The sequence below is a fragment of the Lates calcarifer genome, linkage group LG20 (genome assembly GCF_001640805.2).
Source record: "Lates calcarifer isolate ASB-BC8 linkage group LG20, TLL_Latcal_v3, whole genome shotgun sequence".
NCBI lineage: Eukaryota > Metazoa > Chordata > Actinopteri > Centropomidae > Lates > Lates calcarifer.
In genome coordinates this window covers 18,555,869-18,576,540 of record NC_066852.1, presented here as the reverse complement: position 1 = coordinate 18,576,540, position 20,672 = coordinate 18,555,869, and the positions used below count along the sequence as shown (strand labels likewise).

The following is a 20,672-nucleotide window of genomic DNA, read 5'->3' as shown; positions in this document are numbered from 1 at the left end:
GACATCCACATGCACAGGACACACTCTGCTCCATCTAATCGAATAGCTTACATGGAGGGCCATACCTACCCCTACCCCCCCCCCCCCCCCCCCCCCCCTCCCTTTCCTCTCGCCCCTTTTCCTTTCCCTTTTCCGTTCTTCTTCTTCTGGATGTTGGTTTGCATCTGCCCGTCCTTGTTTCTTGTAGATGGAACAGCATGGATGTCTGCACCTGTCTGCACAGCCTGGACTGTCCACTTTCTCTCCTCTCCTCTCCTCTCCTCTCTCAGCTGACTCTGCTGGACTCATAACTCAAGTTTGTCCTTGTTCTAGTCCACTGAAGTGTCTTCAGGAAAATGAATTTCTAATTAAAGGCCTTGTCTGGTGGAAATAACCAACAGAATTGCATAACAGCTTTATGGTAACTGAAGGGTCACTTAGTTTATGTGGTGCTCAACCCTTTAAATACATATTTTAGCTTTCCTAAAAGATCATAACTGAACTACTGCTGCAAAGTCTCTTTAAAAAGACCATTGTTTTGCCCCTCATGGTCTGTAGTGAAGATAAACCCCTTTTACTCATAGTTATCACAGTTATCTTCAGTTATCTTCTTTTTGCAGTTTTCTTAACAGCTATGTGGTGTTTTTCTCTTATGTATTATATATTATGTTCTCTCTTTCCAGCTGTTGCTTTTTATGGATGGTTGATTACTTGGTCCCTAGGATTAGCTGTTGTTCTATTGGTTGTTGTTCATCATGAATATGTATTATGAATGCTGCTTGACAGAAGTATCTCCAGGAATTCATAGATTTATCATTAGTGTTGTCAGTGTGCAATAGGAGCATTATTTTACTACGATTTATTACCAGTTGGAATATAGGTGTGCAAAGATCACCTTTATTGTATGACAGGCTACATTATACCCATAGTGCAAAGCAGTTCTCCTGCAGCCATGTGTAGCCATATCTTTTTGCTCAGTTTAGTTCAGTGTTGATGAATATTCTGAGGTAAATTAGACCTGGATGAAATAAAACTCTTGATGAGCTCAATGATGATCAGCATGCTCAGTGTCAGTCACCTCCTAGCATTTGAAAACAAGGCAGGCCATGTTGCACGTAGGATGGGGGTCATCCAAAGAATCCTCAGCAAAATATGGAACAGCCTGTTTTATAATTTTAACATCTGGAACGTGAATGACTGTCTGCTTCACTCTATCTTATCCAACAGCACAAATGTTCTCAGACGGGGCCTTCAGGCAGAAATCATACCTGCAGCTTGTCTATATAGGGGGGTTACCATGCAAGAGATTAGGAGTCAGACTCAGGCTTCAAGTTTCCAGAGTGCTACTGGCTGCCAGCTTGCTCTTTAACCCATCACTTAAGCACTGGCCTGCGGAACGATTAATGCCCTTGATCTGAAGGTGGTAAAGGCAGTTTTTTCTGGAAGTTGCTCTTGTCTCTGAATTTTGCATATAAAGACGTTTTTGTTTTTTTTTGAAACCCCACACTGAGTCTGGCTTCCTCTGCTCTTCAACAATTCCCTAAACACTTTTTGTCTCTCAGAGTGATTTTTACAGTTGCTGCTGGTGAGGTGACAGGTGCCAGGCAAGAACCCTGGTTGAATGACACCAAAATAACCTAATACAAGGCCTCAGAACAAACTGGTTTCATATCTCTTGATCACATTAAATACCTCGTGCCTCCACTGCTCCACTTGACCTTAATAGGCCCCTCACATGGGACTTGAACTTTTGGGAACTAAAACCCATAAAGGGATTTATATTAACCATGCCATGCGGTTGAACAGTCTGTGGCACAACTTAAGTTACGACCTACAACTGTCTCCTCAATCCTACCACCGTGCATAGCGGCGGCCGACGAAGACACGTTTTGACAGATTCCCCAGCAGTGAGAGTTTCAGTGAGGAAAGGGGCGTTCACCAGCAAGTGTCAAACTAACAGCTGCGTCAAGCTGCCATAGATGGATAGAGGGCGACAGGATGTTGGGGTGTTCTCCCTTGAAATAAAAGCATAGAAGCTCGTTCTGGCAAACATAAGTTATTAATACATTTGATTGTACTGAGTGTTTTGGCAAAACTGGCCGTTACTGTACATATTTCTGAATTAAAAGCGCTCCAAACGCGCATTTCCCATATGTAAGATAATTATGTAACATCTATAACGACAGCTGCAACGAAAAAGCTTTTACTCTTAAAGGACAAAGCAGAAGCACTCGTCTTGATCCATTTAACTTGACTTCATTTCCCCAACTGTCCGCCCTGCCCTGCCTGAGTTTGCAGTTGAGTGCGCCAGGGCAGGCACAGCTGAATTATATAACTTTAATGTACTCACGGGTTTAATGGCGCAACGGCAGGATATTGCGCCTCAGATCTCTCGATTCATCGCGGATTAGTCGATCGATCACTTCTCTCAAACACCACCACCCTCTACCCCCACCACCAACCCCTTCTCTCTCTCTCTCTCTCTCTCTCTCTCTCTCTCTCTCTCTCTCTCTCTCTCTCTCTCTCTGCCGGCGACGTGCGTTAAAAGTTATCGACAGATCGGCGAAACGGCGCACACACGGTGGATCGACAGCTCCAGCTAGGTCAGCGACGTTGCTGACTTTAGTTAGGGGAACAGCTGATATAGCGGACGATGTTTTCCTGCCGCACGGGGAGAGAGGCAGCGACAGATCCAGTTGACATTTCACCACGCAACGTTACTGCGAGGAAGGGGTCTTATTTGAGAGCTTGACTGTGAGGACATTGCGTTATTTCTCTGATTTTTTTTTTCCCAACCCTCCCCCCCGTCTCCAAGTCGGACTTAACGGGAGATGACCTAACCGGTGGAGTGCATTCCTTTTTCACTAGAGGTACGGTCTGCTTTCAGATGCAACTACGTGTCTTCTAGTTATAAAGCTGCAGGAATATTGAGAGAGAGAGAGTGAGAGTGAGAGCGGTTTAAAAAAAACAACAACTGGCTGTTAACGCCGAGGTAGGCCGACTGCGAGCGTCTCCGGTGCTGCGTTGTAAGGGCGCTCTTCCAAGCTCTGCACAGTGTGACCGCGCCGACTGGCACCGAAACCAGCGCTCGGTCGGGGGAACCGTTCTATTTTTACGTATTTATTTTTTGTGTAAGAAATGGAAAATGTTGCACAAACTTCAACGGAGTGGCTTCTTATCAGCCCCCACCCCCCACCGCGCTGTAGGCGTGTGATCGGCGCAATTTCCCACCGCCGCCAACAGGTTGCACCAATGCTGTAATGATGTGTTGTGCTGCTCGGTAGGAAAAGTAGGCTTCGATATGGAAACCCCAAACTTTTTCAACTTTTAACATACCGAAGATCTCTATTAGCTCCTTTTAAATGCTTCTCCTCAACCGCCTCAGTTGGAAAAGATCGTGTTCCATATACTCTAAATGCAACAGGCTGTTACACCATAGACTATCTATAATGTACTGTGGGCGGGGAAAGTGGTGAAGCCTATGACCAAAACAAAAATCTTTATTATTTTCTACCAGGGAATGCCAGAAGAACGACAAATTGCTTTTGTAGAGGAAACATTTGAGAACCGTCGAAAACCTCTTCTAGTGCTTGGACTTTACTTAAAGTGCCTTAGTACAGTTGTGCACGTGCAAACTAAGAGCGGTAAACCGCTGCCTATAGCAACACATATCTTCTATATGGTATAAGACGTAGTGTCTTCTAGGAGGAATGTCACGACCGCAGAGCGCGACAGGCATTGTTAAAAAATCACAGGATGTGGGCCTGTTTGTGCGTATGTATTTGTAATATAAATTCTAAGGCACTGACTTTGAAACAGAAAAAAAAGCCGCAGCTTGCTTTGTTAGTTCATCTCTGCCCCTCCAGACATGGCAGTTATCATAGTTAATGATCGCAGATAAATGAGTGAGCTGCAGAACCCATACTTGTCAAAAACCCACTTTGCAGAAGTTTCATTTTATCTTATTTTACTTGAATTCATTTAATTAATTTTTTTTTTAAATTGAGTTCTGTCTGAATTGTTGATTTGTTCTTTCTTGTAAATGGAGATAGACAGTCAGTGGTGACTACCACAAATGCCCAGAGGCTCAGAGTGGGTTAATCTTTTATGACAGATGTATGTTGTTGCACACGTGCTTAACTGCTCAGTGGCACTGCCTGTAACATTAGTTACAGCTGGGCATGTCTTGCACAGCTTGACTCTTGAGATGAGGGCACAGGTCAAAGAAATAACACGAACAGTGTAGTAATTTATGTTATGCAATGGCTATGGTCTCTTTTTTTTTTGTACCGATTTCACTCAGCCTGGTTTGTGCCATTTGTGCCTCTGCTGTATTGTTCCAGTGTGGGTATAAGAGGAGAAGATAGCCTGTTTGATTTGGCCGCTGTCATTTCTTGAAAAGTGAAAATAAATAAGAGAATGGTGTAGGCAGAGGCATAGTAGGATGTGGGCCCGACAAGCTTTTAAACTGCGCCATAACACATTTTTAGTGCAGGTGTCTCAAGATCTTTTGAAAGATCTATATTTCTTTTTTTATATTTATAACATTTCACTTTTTTCCTTCTGGAATAGTTGTATGTGTGTATCATGCTATCCATCACCTCTGTTTTCATAGGCTAACAGCGTTTCTTCTCTCTCTCACTGTGTGTGTGTGTGTGTGTGTGTGTGTGTGTGTTGTGTCCGTTGTGTCCTCTTAAACTCACCCTCACTGTCCTGTCAGGATAAAGAAATGGATCAGGGTGGACTGAAGCGCAACGGTAATCGAGACGACAGCCTGACATTTGGGGAGACGGGAGTCGCAGTGGGCAGAGATACAGGTGACACAGCTGGTTCACTGCTCCAGTCTGCGATGCACCTGCCCGGCTCCGGGTCTCTGCCCCAACCCACAGTGGCCCCGAATGGACGGGCTGGAACCAAAGACCAGGGGGAGTTTGTAGGCCTCTTTGAGCCCCCTCAGCGTCACGCCCTAGGTGAAGGGTTAGACATGAAGGAGGGTAAAATCATTAGAATGCATAAACAACAACACCAGGATATTGGTATGTTCAACATGGAGGACAATATGCCGTTACTGAACCAGAGTATTTCCGATCTCGACCGGACGTCCACCTCTGTCATCAGCACCTCAGACACCTCCGTCCTGGGCAACCTCCCTCTGCCAGACCTTTTCCCCCAGCACATCAAGCAGGAGGGGAATTTTTCTCTGGAAAAGGACTTGGGAACTTACAGTGGACACACAGGAGCTGGTCCTTGTGATTTGGATGGCAACAGCACTCGCCTAATCGAGGATACTGAGATTTGGCAAGACCTGGACCTTCCTAATTCGTTGCCAGAAATCAGCGATTTTGAGTTGGATTCAGAAGTGGCACACTTGGATAACATCCTACATGACAGCAGCGGTGCTGGCGGTCCTGACGGCAGCTTGCTAAAGGAAACAAAGTCTCTGGTGGGTAACGGAGGAAACTGTACCAATGTGAACGGCACGGACCAGCAGCAGCAGCACCACCCCATGCACCATCATCATCACCAGCAGCAGCAGCATCACCACCAACTACTACAGCACCAGCAACATCAGCTTCACCATCAACATCAGCAGCCCCCATCGCTTCTCTCCAGTGTCATGATCAAGGAAGAGAAGGATCCCGACGACTCTTTTATCCACATCCGTACACCTGGTGTTGTCAAACAGGAGAAGCAGGACAGCACTGATTTCTGCCAGTCCCAGTGTCTCCAGGGCGGCATGAGCTCTCTCCACAGTGGAGGCCCAATGTCCTCGCCGATAGGCGTCGGCGCTGGATCTGGCTACCACTACAGAGCCAACCCATCCTCCACGGTGGGCCTACAAGACCAGAAGCCTTTTGGCATGTACTCAAACATGCCTCCAGTGGGGGAGAGCTGGGCCAGGGGGAACAGGTTTGGAGACTCATCGGGGATACAGAGGAGTGACGACGGGCTCCCCTCCGCCGCAGCCCTGGCATCTTTTTCTGTCAGCTTCTCCAGGTAGGTCGCCTGAAATGACTTTGTCCTGCACTGTTTACCTTTGTCTTTGTGGCTTTCATTCATGGTATACTCGGCCTTGTATTTGTGTGCAAAGTGGATATTAAAAAATGTTAAATATTTAAATGACGATGGTGATTTATACTGCATTTGCAGTCTTAGCTGTTATATGTTGTATTGGCGCAAATTGTGATCTAGACTCAGTGACCTGTTTTTTCTTTGGCACCTTTTCTGAAAGGAAATCAGAGAAAAATCTGTCGGATATTCTGTATAAAAGCCATTAGCAGTGTGACCCTGCAATCAGTACAATACATTTTAGCAGGAAATAAATTCTGTGAACAGGCTATTTTACAAAATTAGAAAAACTGCATAACCTTTTTTGAAGAGGTGACGAATGATACTAACTGTAATATGTGAAAGTGAATTACAAATTGATTTTAAAAATACAGCAGTCATAAGCTAGAGCTCTCAGAAAGCACAGATTATTCTCTCGTAGAAAAAAATGTAACTTTTTCTTTTGCACTGCGGCTAGTGCAAACCACAAAAAAATCTTTGTTTATGCTCCTGAAATCAAATCGAGTTCAGAGTGATGTATCAGGCTCTTCAGTTCCCCACAGGACATCTTGAGTGTGCATTTGGGAAATGAAAGAAGCATTTAATCTTGAGCCTTCCAGTATGACTCTAGCACAGCAGCACGATAGAAACATCACTTCAGTGTGCCAAAAAGAGTGCTCAGGTGGCGTGGTATGCTTGTCTGTGACTGTTTTTTTTTTTTTTTTTTTTTTGGAGAGAGGGGGGAGGGTGTGCTAGCATCCCTGAGGTGGAGGGCATCTGGCGCTTATCGCCTCCCAATAGTCACACACAGCAGGACACACATTGCTCCGATTCATTCACATCACATCACATTTTAGGAATGCCACGAGAAATTAAAATTCCTTTTTTTCTTTTTCTCTTTTTTTTAAAAACAGGATTAAATACAGTCAGAGGAGGTATATACAAGACAAGGTGATGAGTTAGTTACAGAGTTGCCAGATCACAAGGAAATGGTTGCAGCTTTGGTGATTCCATAACCTAGATCGCTTTTTTTCTATCTCAGAATCAGATATTGAAAATCTGTATTTTTTGGCAAAATTGTGAAAGTGTTCTCATACACATTAACTCATCACAATTTGTCCAGGTTCCTCATTCTGGTATTTTTCCAACCCCGTGCTTGTTATAAAGATATCACAGAGTTACGTAAACGTGTCATCCCACAGGAAATGATTCACTGAGAAAACATGATACGTGCATTTGTCAGGATGTAGAATATGGTCATGTGTGATGAGAGGGAAATGAGTGCTGTGAGAAAGTCGCATATGCTCAGTGTCTGGTGGGCACGCCTCACCTCAGCTTGGAAGCGCTATCTGATAACTGTGTTGGCCGTGAGGTGTTTGGCTTGGGCTGCTTTGTAAACAAGTCAAAAATGAGCATGGGTGTCAGCTACTGTTATCTCCCTGCTGTCACGCTGATATGCTCCTGGATTGTTGTGCTGCTAACTAATTTAAACTGTGAAAAAGTCTCTTTGTCATGGTCCATATGTGTAAACATCCTCTAATCTCCTCAAGTCTGTGTTGTTTTCAAGTCTTCTCTATACATATAATAGACAGTAAACTTCAATTTTACCATAAACACTGATGAGCTTTATAAAAACACAGCTATGTAGTGTTGCTATGTCTTCGTGACATGTTCTTTTTTTTCTCTTCCTAATGGGGCTGCAAGTGTTTGTCACTTGGTAATTTGATCGAATGACAAGCAGTGTTGACTCACTTTGATAAAGCCAAGAATCTGTGCCACAGTGCTGTTGTACCTGGGTTACTTCCTGGTATGGTGACGCTCATTGCACCAGCATAGTGCGTCTGATGCCCGGCACTGATGCTCTGCAAGGCCTAAACAGTGCAATGCAAAATTCTGTACAGTACGAACAACTTCACACACAAACACGTCACAAACAAAACAAGCAACAGTCACTGTTGAGCAGCAATTACATATCCTCATTTCTCAATAGTCCTTTTCTCTGAAAGGATCGTAATACACAATTTATCAAAACATTCAGATTTAATATAGCACAGTATTTTAGATTGATCATATCCCCCCGAAATTTGATCACTTCAAGGTGATCATTAGACTTAATATTAAGACTTTATTCATATTATATTATGTAGAAAATTGATTTCAAAATAAAATTTTTTTTCTTTGATCATTATAATACTAAGTGTGCAACTAATGATCATTTTCATCAGCAATTACGTGATGAATGGCCATCACAGTTTCATGAATTCGAAAGTAACTAAAGTAAGAAAGTATCTTTAATTTTATTTTTTTATTTTTTTTTTGCTTGAAACATGACTTCAGCAATTAATTGATCATCAAAATAGTTGCTGATGAATTTTCTGGTCCACTTATTGTTTCTTCTCTGCATATATATATATATATATATATATATATACATACAGTCATGTATCTTTCAATGCAGACTGTGCTCTGCTCTGCTTCACATGTACATGGGGCTTTGCCCCAGTGCAGATAATTACATTACGGAAATGCACACTATATAATGCAAGTCAATATAACGTAACAAGCTATAATGTCAGTGAAAAATAACAATTTTATGAATCATGCACCTCTCTGACAACATCATAAAAAGTATTTTGATGCAGTGTTGTTGTAATAGACTGCATTATATGATGTGTACATAGAATGCTGAGTATATTTCAAAGTAGAAATGAAAAATGACTGGCTTCCTGGTCACCACGCAAGTTATCATAGTAACTGGCTTCATGTACTTTACTATATATCATCGAGCAAACCTAACTGTGTTGGAAATTTTCAGCACAGTTGTAACACAGTTTGCCTCAATCACGTTGTTTGGCTCAAGGCTCTTGTTATATAACTGACAATCAAATAGACAAATGTTGATGCTTCATGCTCAGGGTGAAATGGGGCCCATGAAAATTTTTTTAAATTCTTGAAACAGCATGATACCCTTTTCATTAAGTAGATATTCAGTTCATTTACATGTGCTTTATTCCATAATTTTTGTATCACATATTACATCTTTTTTTACACGCAGCAGATAATATGTAAATATGCACCGATTTTGTGGTGTTACATGTTAATTTTTTTTATCTTTTTGTTGCTAAATTTAAAATCTCATTATAAAAATATTCTGAGTCATGCTGACTGTAAAAAGGGTTAAAAAGCTGATGTAAACTCTTCTCTGTTGCTGTGCTACATGCGTCAGTTTGCGCCAGAGCCAGGCCGCAGATAGCAAGACAGAATCTTGTCTGTGTGTGTGTCTGTGTGTGTCTGTGTGTGTGTGTGTGTATGTGTGTTTCTCTGTGTGTATATGTGTTTACACACAGAGAGGCTGGGAGGCCACGTGTACAGATCTGCTCTGGTGTGCTGCTGCCTCTCTCCCTCCTTAGACTGCTACTCAGTCACTTTTTTCTTCTCACCTACTCACCCCTGACAGGCCCCTGAGAGCTCTCCATATTTCACAGAGGCATGCGAAAGCCGTGCACACAAAGATGTCATGCAAACACACACACACATACTCTTAGGTTACAAGTGTACTGCAGATTGTGAAGTCAAAGCAAACACTTACTTACACACACATACTTGCATCCTTTTTTTTTCTGACATGAAATCTGTGCTTTTGTTTGATGTTTGGATGTGTCATAGTCAGTGTTTCATGCCAAATGAAAATTTTTTGCTAATGCGTCAAAAAATAGTTGAACACTGTGTTCTGCCAGAGTTGAGTTTGCTGATGCACCCTGGTAATGTGTGGGAGCTCAGTCGACTTCATGCTCCTCTCCAAATACTATTTATGTCCTTTGGATGCAATGGGAAACTTTTCATTCAGAGCCTAACCTAACGCTGATAGGGCCATCTTAAAACACTACAAACACTACACAGCAAATTAAAGAGGCCACAATGATGCTCTACATACAATATTCTGTCTATGTGCTTATGTAGCCCTAAATTTAGATTTGCTAAACTACAACAGCATAGTTTAAAGATCTTTATCTGGCATTTTATTGCAAAGTGAAACATTTTTTAAAGAGGAAGCTGACTTTAATTTTTAGCTGCAAATTAAAACTTGTACAGGCTCATCACAGTACATCTGGCCGCCTTCTTGGATAGAGGCCACAGAACAAAGTGGACAATCACAGACCCAGTTTGGGAGACTGATCCAAGGGGCCAGTAGAGGGGAGACATGCAGCAGAGAGGTAAACATGAGTTATGGCATTTGAGCACTGGAGGGGTGTGATCCATAAATGAGAATCAGAAAATTAATGACTACGGTGATTATGATGATGCATAGGGTGATAATTATTGTTATAATCGCCTCTCAGCTACTTGGTATGAGTGTAATGCTTGGCTTAATGTATTACAGTTAATTTTTTTCACATTGTTGCTTGTGGAAACCGTAGGCAACAGAGATATCATCTTTGTTGTTACTGGATGTTGCGACTGTACAACCTTTTCTAGTTGTGAGGACAAATTCAATGATATGAAAACACCCTAAAGCAAAATTGAGAAACTGAATTGAATCAAATAATTAAAATAATCTGTCACTTATATTAGAATCTGCAAACACATCATTTTGTATAAACCACAAGCCAGCATGCTAGGGCTGTGTGATATCATTTACCGACTTTCAGTTGAAACTCTGCTGTCCAAATGAATGATTCCATCATAATTAAAATCTATCAGAATGAATTATTGAATGTTACATTTGATGTAATGAATAATAAACAGTGGACACAGTTAATTACACTGAACATCAAACTGATTATTTATATGATGTCATCTGGCTTGGGAATACTGTATTATGAAATACATCAGTGTCAAAAACATTCTAATTAATCTTGTATTATTGATCTGAACACATTATGTAATTTGTTCTGTTGCTTGAATTTTGTGTTTAACTTTTCACAATATGATCACAATATGAGATAAATAATACAGTTTTTGCCATGCATATACATTTTATCAGCTATATGCAGGAATTTCATAGCTTACTGGAAGTGTCCTCCGATGACCTCACAACAAGTGCCACATGCAAAAAGGTCAACAAAACAGACCTAAAACCAAGCTGGGTCAGACTCAGATTTCTTGACTCCGTTTCCTGGATTTGTAATCTTTAAGATTATGCCAACCTCAATCCACACTGTTTGTGTGTGCTCCTGTTACTTAATAGGCTTACTGATAACCTTTGCTGCATGCAAGGCTACATTTCACCTCTCTTCTCCTTTCACTGCATTTTGCTATGAAATGACCGCTTTCCAGTGTACCTTCAAATACTGATGCAGTTTTTATTCATAGCTTGACAGGCCTGATTGGTCAAACTGAAGGCATAAAAAGGCTTAATACTGTACATGCGGTCTGAACTCAAAGCAGGCATGTCAGCTCTGATCATCAGCTACGATGCATTTCTCAACAAGATGCTCTTTCCTTCACTCTGTCTTGTAACTGTTCTTCCCTCTACTGGTCTTGGTTGCCCCCTGCTCTCTTTGGAGCCTACTGTACTGAGTCTTTGAAGTAGGCTTTGGTTAGGATCACTGTAGTGCAGAGAACCAAAGGAGGTCTAGGCCTCTTAGCAGCCAAGCTGTTTCTTTTTTAAGGCTGCTCTGATTACTGATGGCTTGTTTACGCTGGTGTTAGGCGATGTGAATATATCCGTGGCCTATGTAACAGGCCACATGATGGATTTAACCTCATTTTGGAGGGAAAAAGAAATACACTGGAAAACAAAGTAAAAGAAACTCAATATTCTATACTATACTATAGAAAGCACTGTCGCAAAAAATTGTTGAATCAACTCTGTTAAGTTCTGAATATTAATTTACTTTGACTCTGTAGCTGCTTAACTGTGCTATCTATTCAAACTATTATTATTACTACTATTCTGTGCACAGGACTTAAGGAGCATCTTTGTTCTCAATCAACCTCTGGAACTTTGGTCACATAATAACAAGTGGTCATGTTCACATGTTATCATATACAGCATGCTGATTGAAAAAGCCACATTAAAAATTGGTGCAACTAAAACTTCTTGTTTTTGTGCGACATTGTTCCTTATTCAGACTAATCCTTTCTGTTCTACCAGCATAATTTTTGTTAATGGCATATTATTTTGTGATTTTTTAATATTCATGTAATTTCATATTCTATATGTAAGTTTTTGCTATTGCTATATAGTCAACATTAGTATTAATAGCTGTTCACTAGTCTATGAGAAACATTGTGTCCGGTGGTGGAAAGCAATGCCAATGTTTTTTTTTTTGCGTCTTGTTCTGTTGCCTCTTTTTTTCTACTGAAGTTAGCGTGCTAACCAGCTAGTCTTGACCTGGCCAGCTCATCTTGTCACTTTCCAATAGTGACTGACTGTGGTACTGAGCGTATTCTAACCTCTTGTATTGAAAACACAACAATGACGGAAGCTCTTGGCAAGCGACCATCACCAACATCACCCCTCCGGCAAGAAACCATGCACAGTTGCAGAGAAAACGTATAAACAGCCCCTTTAAAGCAGCCAAAGTAGTCACCAAGGGATTAAATTTACTTAAATTCTGTATTGTTTTCCAAACCCACATTTGTTTTATGTAATAAGGCCCATGTTCTGTGCACTATGAACAGACAAATGCCTACCCTCGCAAATCATCACATGATGTAATGGCTGTCTGTTGTCAGCGAAACTAGCTGGGAGGAATTTCTTAGGTTAGCAATACTCAGAATATGAGATCCTCCACTCCAGCAGGATTCTCTCTTGTTCAATGAATTATGTGATGGCCTTCAGTGCTATCCTTGAAAGTTCCAGTGAGTGCATATCTGTGCATATGTCACAACTCTCTTTCAATGGCTTACCTCGGCTTGCAGCGATAGAACCAGAAACTGTCAGCATGAAGATTGTAATGGGGTCTATTTGTGATGGCTGCAATCTGTTAGCTATTTTGCTAATGCTTTGTCAGGTACATTCTCATTAAAAAGTTCTGCAAGAAAACTATGCTTGGATATGACAGTAGTGAGCATAAATATAGCCCCGACTGATCTGACTCATTGTGCCTCATAAAGGCATAGGAATGAACTTATGTTTGGAAACATCTCTGTCAGGAAACAGGAAGTGTGGAGTCTGGTGGCTATAGTAGCTCGAGCTATGACCCTTTTTGCCCTATGGGACAAAAAAATTATATATTTCTATTATCATTATTATTATTGTTTTTATGTATATTGTTGTTGTTATTGTTTTTATTATTATGCTGGCACTTTGCTCAGAAGTTGAAGATAATTTGCGCATCTAAATAACTGTATTTTTGTTTTTGCCTTGCTTTGCTTTGTAAGTGCTAGCTCTCATAAACAAATAAACAGTTACATCTCTTACTGAAGCCGTGTGATAGTGCACCAAATGGATATTTCTTGGAAATATGGTGCTTGGCATTAACAAACAAAAACGCTCTTGTATGTTCGGAAAAAAATAATGGAAAATGAAAAGCAGCGACTTCCCAGAATTGACCACAACATTTTTGACCACAACAAGTTGCAAAATGTTGGAAAATTTGCATCAACTACACACAGTACAACAAATCACAGTTTTACACACGCAGTTAACAGCTTATTGGAGCTGATAAGCTACGCCACTGCACATGATTGAGCTTTTTAGAGATGAATCTTACGAAGGTCCCATCAAACAGGGTAATAAACCACAAATACGCAAATGGATAAATAACATGTTTTATAATTTTGGAGTTGTATTATGTAATCAAAATTCAAATCAAAACTTTAATGAGTAAAGTTTGATGGAAACTCATGCCTCATTTGTTTACAATGACAATCCAGTATTTTAATGTTTTATAGCGGAGTAACCATATTGATTATCATCCCACATTCCTGTTGCTGTTAGTCTTGCAGTCTTTTTCTCTTTCTTTGTGAGATGAATGTGTTTCATTATCTGCATTGTTTGAACAAATTTAGATACAAGCACAACAACATTAATAAGTTTTGTCCTTATCATAATGGTGCAGAGAAAAATAGAAGAGCATGACAGGAGCACAAATATTTTAACAGGACTTTGTAAGTGTCGTGTTTCGCTGCAGGTCTTGTAAATTCTCTTACATGTTACGACTTGTTTTCTGATCAATGAATCAAGTTGGTGGTATTTCCTGTCTTTGCTGCTTTCCAGTGCTAGCCTCCCAGTGTAGAAACCCTGAAAGCAGACGGGTACCATGCCTTTCTGTGTTTTCTGTACCCTTTCTTGTTGGTTTGGTTTTTTTTCTGTGAGATATTTTGTTGCTTCACTTGTGTCGTGCACTCTGTCTGCCTAAATGTGGGTCAGCATCACTTCTTTGTCTTTCTCACATCTATAACACAGATGTTTAATCCTTCCTTCCCAAGTTAGCAAGGAGGGGAATGCCGTTAATCTGTATAAGGAATACACATGTCCATGGCCTTCTGGATGTTTCTGATCGGACTAATGGAAAAGTAGTCAGGGTGTGGCTGGCCTTGTTTGCCAAGGTTCAAGGATCACTGTTCATCTGTTTATCTCTCCCACAAACAAAAATAGGACTGAGAAGGGAGTTTGATTTCCCCTCTATCAACTTGTGATTTATTTAGTTATGTTTAGATTAAACCAATAAAGTCTGTGAATGTAATCATCAGTGATTTTAAGCATGCTTTAATTATCTGTCTGATTACATATTTAAAAATTCAGTGCAAATTACAAAGCATATCTTGCTGATACTTTATTCCATACAATTGTATGAGACTGAAAATGAGCCAATAGATGGTCTGTGCCAGCTGCTTATTACGACCCATAGTTACGTTTAATTGACAACCTCTAGTGTAATTATTTCAAACAATTATAATGGGAGCAATGGGGGAAGTCAAGTAGTGGTATAGTATAAAGAGTGACAAAGTCCACATTAAGAAGAGGTTGGGGTGGATGAGTGGGTCAACACAACACAGGACTTTGACACAGGGGAGACTACTGTTCGAGTCAACATTCTTTCTTTTAACCATGATCCTTGCATGACCTTAACTGCATGTTTAATTATTGTAACCATGACAATGAAGGTCTTCCAATCTTAAGGAAATACTTATTTCAGCCCAAACCACAATCTTTTCCTAATCCTAACCAAGTAGTTTCTGTGCCTAAAATGAACCAAATCATGGCCTTTCAACAAGCTTTACCCTCTGCTTATCATTGTAACCATGGCGATGATGGTGGAGTACGCCTGTTGCTGTATGGATGCTATTTTACTAGACCCTCCTATGAGTTCTATCAAGGATAAATTACCTACATTGTTGTTCAGGTTGGACATGTTGCATTGTGCTGATCAGATTAAGTCTACATTTAATGTGTGTGTTAATATGGCTTAATAGACGAGTGTTGAATTTATTCTGGAATATGTTCTTTCTTTTGCTCCTCTACTTGGTTGCTTTTTAGCAAATAAGATTTAGGAGTTTTCCCTCCAACTGACACTCTCCGTGTCAGCAGGGTGCCAGAGTAACATGGGAAACTGTCAGCAGGAGGCTGCAGGTTCACACTCCTTTGGCAGTGCGCATCCAACCTGTTGAAGTGTTAGCAACTTGATTAATCCCTCTAGTCCCAAAGCTGCGTTCCCTCTATTTGAGAAGTGTCATTTGATTATAGCTAATGTAAAATGCCACTCACTTGCCAGGATTTGGACCTCTGAGATCATATATGTGAGGTTGGAGTTGTTTGTGTTTGGAAGTGCTGATTAGCTTGCCATGTGAAATACAGTAAATACTTCAAAGACAGGGTTAGAAAGGGTGGAGTGAATAAAATTCTAGGTTTTTTTCTCCATAGAGTGAAAAAAGTAAGTGTGACTTTCGGGGGAGGAGTTGTTGACACTCTGGGCACCATGTTGTATGCTGTAAGTATGAGATTTGTAGAAACAGCTATAATTTAGTGTTTTTATCGCAAAACATCATGGTGGAGCCCCAAAGCATATGTCATACACCAAAGCCCTAACAAGTTTTTACCTAATCACTGATTACTTATGTTGATGTGAAAGCAGATGAGTTGTCACACTGCCAAGTTGAGCTAAATAGAAAATTTGCTCATGGAATTATTATTTATGTTACAGTTTATTGCATTCTGTTTTATTGCACCAGAACTAACGATTAACTTTTTTGAACGAGAATATGTAGATACACAACCACGTATATGCACAGAAAAAACTCAGTAGGGATACGCAGCCTTGATTGCTGTTTATGTACAGCTGGTCGTATCATAGGTTGTCACCAGACAACGCGGAGGACCTTGTGCCACAGGCCAATCAATGATTTACCTGACAGAGGTTACTGTACATGTGGAGGCAAACATTCCCCCCACCCACCCACCCAGAAGCTGCTGTTCAGACTTACACCATGCGTAATCTTAAGATCCTTTCCAGCTGGTCTGAGGAAAAACTTGATAATGGCCTCATTTTGCCTCGGTCAAAACACCATTAATGAGATTCAGAACGGGCTTGGCCTTTGTACTCTTAGGTGACCCACTTCTTGTTGTATGTTTGCTGAGCTACTGCCATGCACTTAAATCAGGCTCTATCAAGAAAATTGGAATACACTGCTACTACACGCTGACAATAGGATCTGTTTAGCTTTTGAGCTTAGTGAACAGATAGTAAACTGTCAAAACTTTCAACAGTGCTGTCAGTACAGTATATGTTATGTAATGACTTTGCTTGACATTTTATTTCTTTTAAAACTTTTTAAAGAATTTTTAAAGAAACATTCAAAAAGTGTTATAGGGCTGCCCTCCTCTTATTTGAATGGCAAGGCAAAAGTTTATTGATATGTGTTTGGAAAATCCAAGTCATGCCTCTGCTATTAGGACAGCTTGAATTCATCATCATAAGGAGTTTATATATTAAACTAAATGGCCTTGCCTGGATCATTGCAGTACACCCACTCAGTGGTTTGTTCAAAATATAACCTTGGTTATGATGGATATCTAGCTACACTGGGAAGCACTTGAGATGTTGTGGTTTGCTGTAAAAGCCCTTTCTCATTTTCCCTCAGCTTTCAATGTATTGTGCTCCTCCGGGGAATTCAGATTACAGTGTTCACTTGATCCTGCAGCTAAATGGCAATGAAATAAATAATACATGAAACAGAAGAACCAAACTACACAATCTAAAGAAATGGGCTGATTTAATTCCAGTTTGGGCAAATTGGATTGCTGCTGTTGAGAAACAATGAAGTCTGGAAATAAAACAACAGAATTCCCTTTGTAAAAGGAGGAATCCCAAAAGAACACAGGCTGTGGATGCAGCAGCAGTGTTAGCTTAAGGTTTGTGATGGAAAAAATATTCTATTTGTGTGGATGGATGGAGTTACGCTGATCCAGCATGCATTGATATTAACACTGGCAGTGGTAAAACGGGCGTAGGCTGTGTTTAAGACGTAGACTGACTAAGCAAGCAGCTGGTTGACAGGCTGATTGGTGACTGTGTTTATCACTGACTGGTATCTGTGCAGGACACATGGGGTTAGCTGCAGGGATGATACTGTGTTAGATCTGTGTCTTGACCCAATTTCTTTCTGTTATCTCTCAGTCTCATGAACTGATGTAGTAACTGCTAAAACATTTTTCCTTTTTTAAAAAAGAACTTCTCAGTCCCTGTGTTGACTGAAGTGAAACTAAATTGACCCTGGCCCTACTTGCTGCTTGGATTTATTCATTTGTATGGGAATACTGACCCGCCTCCCAGCCACCATTCAGTCATTCTTTAAAATAGAAGCCCCTCTGTGTCTGGAGCTTGTCTATTTTCAGTACGGTTAGTGCTAAGGCCAAACGACTATTTTTAAAGGCGCTTCAGTTTGTGATGATAATTTGTTGCTGTAAGTTTCAGTGTGCCAATTTCTGTCTTGCCAAAACAATGTTGGAAATAGACATGTGTGGTGGAAGAAGCAATGTGCTAGCGATTTTATATTTGTTGCTTATTTATTGACATAAGTTGGCCAAAATTCAAATGTGGGGATAGCGCCAATGACTTGTAAAGCTTGTGCCTCTTTTAAGTTGTTGTTAGGTTTAGGGTTACCCCTGCTATTGCTCACATTGTAGTCAGTCTGAAAGGAAAAAAAAAAAAAAAACACAGCGAGATACACCATTACAGACACTGTGAAGCTTTGAAATGATTCTGTCAGAGCCTGTGCTTTGGAGCTCTGTTTCATTAAAATCACTTTACACTCAGAGCAAAATGGAAATTTCCACGTTGCCTTAATAAAGTGGCTGCCACAGATCTCTGTTGTCTTAGAGCATCATTGTGGTTGGAAAAGCAGTTAATTTCAAACTCTTTGTGCCATTATGAGGTTTCAGTTTAAAAAATGCTGAAATGATAATTAATAGTACTACTCAAAACAGTCAGAAAATTTATGGATTAGTTGATTCACAGTAGATTAATTAATTCAATTTGGAAATCGAGTAATTTTAGTTAGATCTATGGATGGCTCTGTCTGTTGGTCAGTCAGTTGGTCCACCACTTTGGTCCAGACTGAAATATCTCAACGTCACCTGGATGGATTGGCACAAAATTTTGTACAGACAATCATGGTTCTCAGGAGATGAACTACAATGACTTTGTTGATGCTATGCTAACTTCCAAAAATAGGTTAACAGTGAAATCTCTTGTTAACTATTGGATGGATTAGCATGAAATTTGGTACAGGCATTTACTTCACCACCAGCATGCATTAGAATGACCAGTAGTTTGGATAAGGGTGAAGTACATACAAAATCTAATGACACAGTAGTCAGCCACAGTAGTCTGCTTTGTATTAGTTCTAATTAGTTAAAACAGAATGGTAAACAGTGTAAACATTACAACTGATACAAATCAGCAGGTTAAGATTGCCACTGTTAGGATGTTAGCATACTGACATTTGCATTTACGTCAAAGAACCACTATCCCAAAGTATAGTCTCACTGAGCTAGTCTGACTGTAGACTTTTATCTTTTTTAATGGTTGTCAGAGCAAATGCATAATTTTAAGATAAAGCTTTATTAATGTGTTGGTGGGTTGTTGTCATTAGTTTTGACATTTCATGAGCCAAATATTTAATTTGTAAATTGAAAAAGAAGTATTACTTAATTAATTAGTGATGATTGTCTGTTACAGTCCTAGTTCACAAACTGCAGCTCTAAGAAAACCCAACATCCTGCCTCTGCTGAGTTGTAGACAAATTATTTTTGGATTAGGGCCCCTGAAACAGTCGCATACCTGCCACATCACCTCCCCCTACTTTTAACTGAAGAAATTGTATGTAGTTCTGTGCCTGTTGGAAACACAGAATGATTAACAAGTGTTGAGCTATATAACCAACACCCACCCACACACCTTACCCTCTTCCTTTTCCTCCAGACTCTCTCTTCCTACTTTGATGTCTCTGGCTCAGACTGTCTTCTTTTCTAAATGTCACTTTTGCCTCTTCAGGTATCTCACTGCTTCATTGACCTCATTGCCTTTGTTCTCTCTCTCTCTGTCTGTCTGTCTCTCTGTCTGCTCAGCCCAGTCGCTGCGCTATAACCCCTCTACTGTTCACAGTCCACACGAGAATATTACCCATGTCCTTGACCTTATGAGGCCACTTGTCTTCAGTAAAGTAGTGGCAAATTGAAAGGCAGGCAAACAGTGGTCAATGCAAGTCAAAACAACCTTGAAAACAAGAGTTTGATGCTCTGCAGGAGGCAGTGGGAACCACAGGGACTATTTTGTCCACCACACATACTTTATTTCTGTCAAACAGGCTGAACAGGTTCCCTGATTGCTGGCAATAAATCAGCCACTTGACATTTACTTCAACAGTAAGGTATGGACAATTTACCATCCCCGCCCTCTTTGTTTTCTTACCTTAATTGTAGGTGATAAGGAGAAGAGCAAGTCAGTGTGTGAGGAAGTTGTATTGTGGAGGACTTTAAGTGGGACGCAACTAAAAATGGGATTTTTGGGTCAGATACTGGCAGCGAATCAGGCTGCAGTAATAGTTTTTCCTTGTTGATATGTTTAAATTTATTTCGATATGATATGAAAATGCTGCATTTTCTGCTATTTACTGGCACAATTGTGCTCTGACAAACACATTGTAGTGGCATAGTATGGGCTTCTCTTTGAATTGTTTAAAGGAAAGTAAATATGTCTTGAGCTGCTTTGAAGATGGCTGTTCCCTTAATGATTTAGAGTGAATGCTCCATGTTATATTTGATGTTATTTGACTGGAAATGTCTCACTTTTTCATCCTTGAGCAGCAATTTAGTAGCTTGATGTGCATAAACCAGGCTATTTTGATAGCTGGCAATTGAATCCACTGTCTGCTCATATTGCCTTGCAGAAATAGCTTCCACAGGGTTACCAAGGGTATGGTCTTGCTTGAACTTTAATTCTCAGAAGGCATTTCGCAGTTGGTATCCTGCATGCCAGTGTGTGCTGCAAAAGTGCACTTCACTAGTGTGATTCTAATTCTGAACAAGCAACATGTCTGCCTACGGTGGGTTCTTAGCTGACTGTTTCAGCAGCTTCCTGAACTTAGAGGTCTGAACTCATTTCATAATTTTTCTTGTGGACAGTAATAGAAAGCAACAACTGGAACAAATATGTTAGGAAATGGGAACACAGTCAGATATAAAGGTATGTGAA

The 20,672-nt window shown here is 40.4% G+C and overlaps 1 protein-coding gene across 2 annotated transcripts in view; it reads left to right on the top strand.

Annotated features, from left to right (window-relative positions):
- Positions 1-2,249: 2,249 nt before the first annotated feature.
- The window catches only part of LOC108893559 (glucocorticoid receptor), a 67,164-nt gene continuing 48,741 nt past the window's right edge, over positions 2,250-20,672 (top strand). For both annotated transcript variants that reach the window (XM_018691680.2, XM_018691679.2), the window contains exons 1-2: positions 2,250-2,849; positions 4,700-5,976. In XM_018691680.2, the coding sequence (XP_018547196.1) occupies positions 4,709-5,976 (1,268 nt within the window). In that variant the 5' untranslated portion in view covers positions 2,250-2,849; positions 4,700-4,708. The remainder of the gene's footprint in view (positions 2,850-4,699; positions 5,977-20,672) is intronic.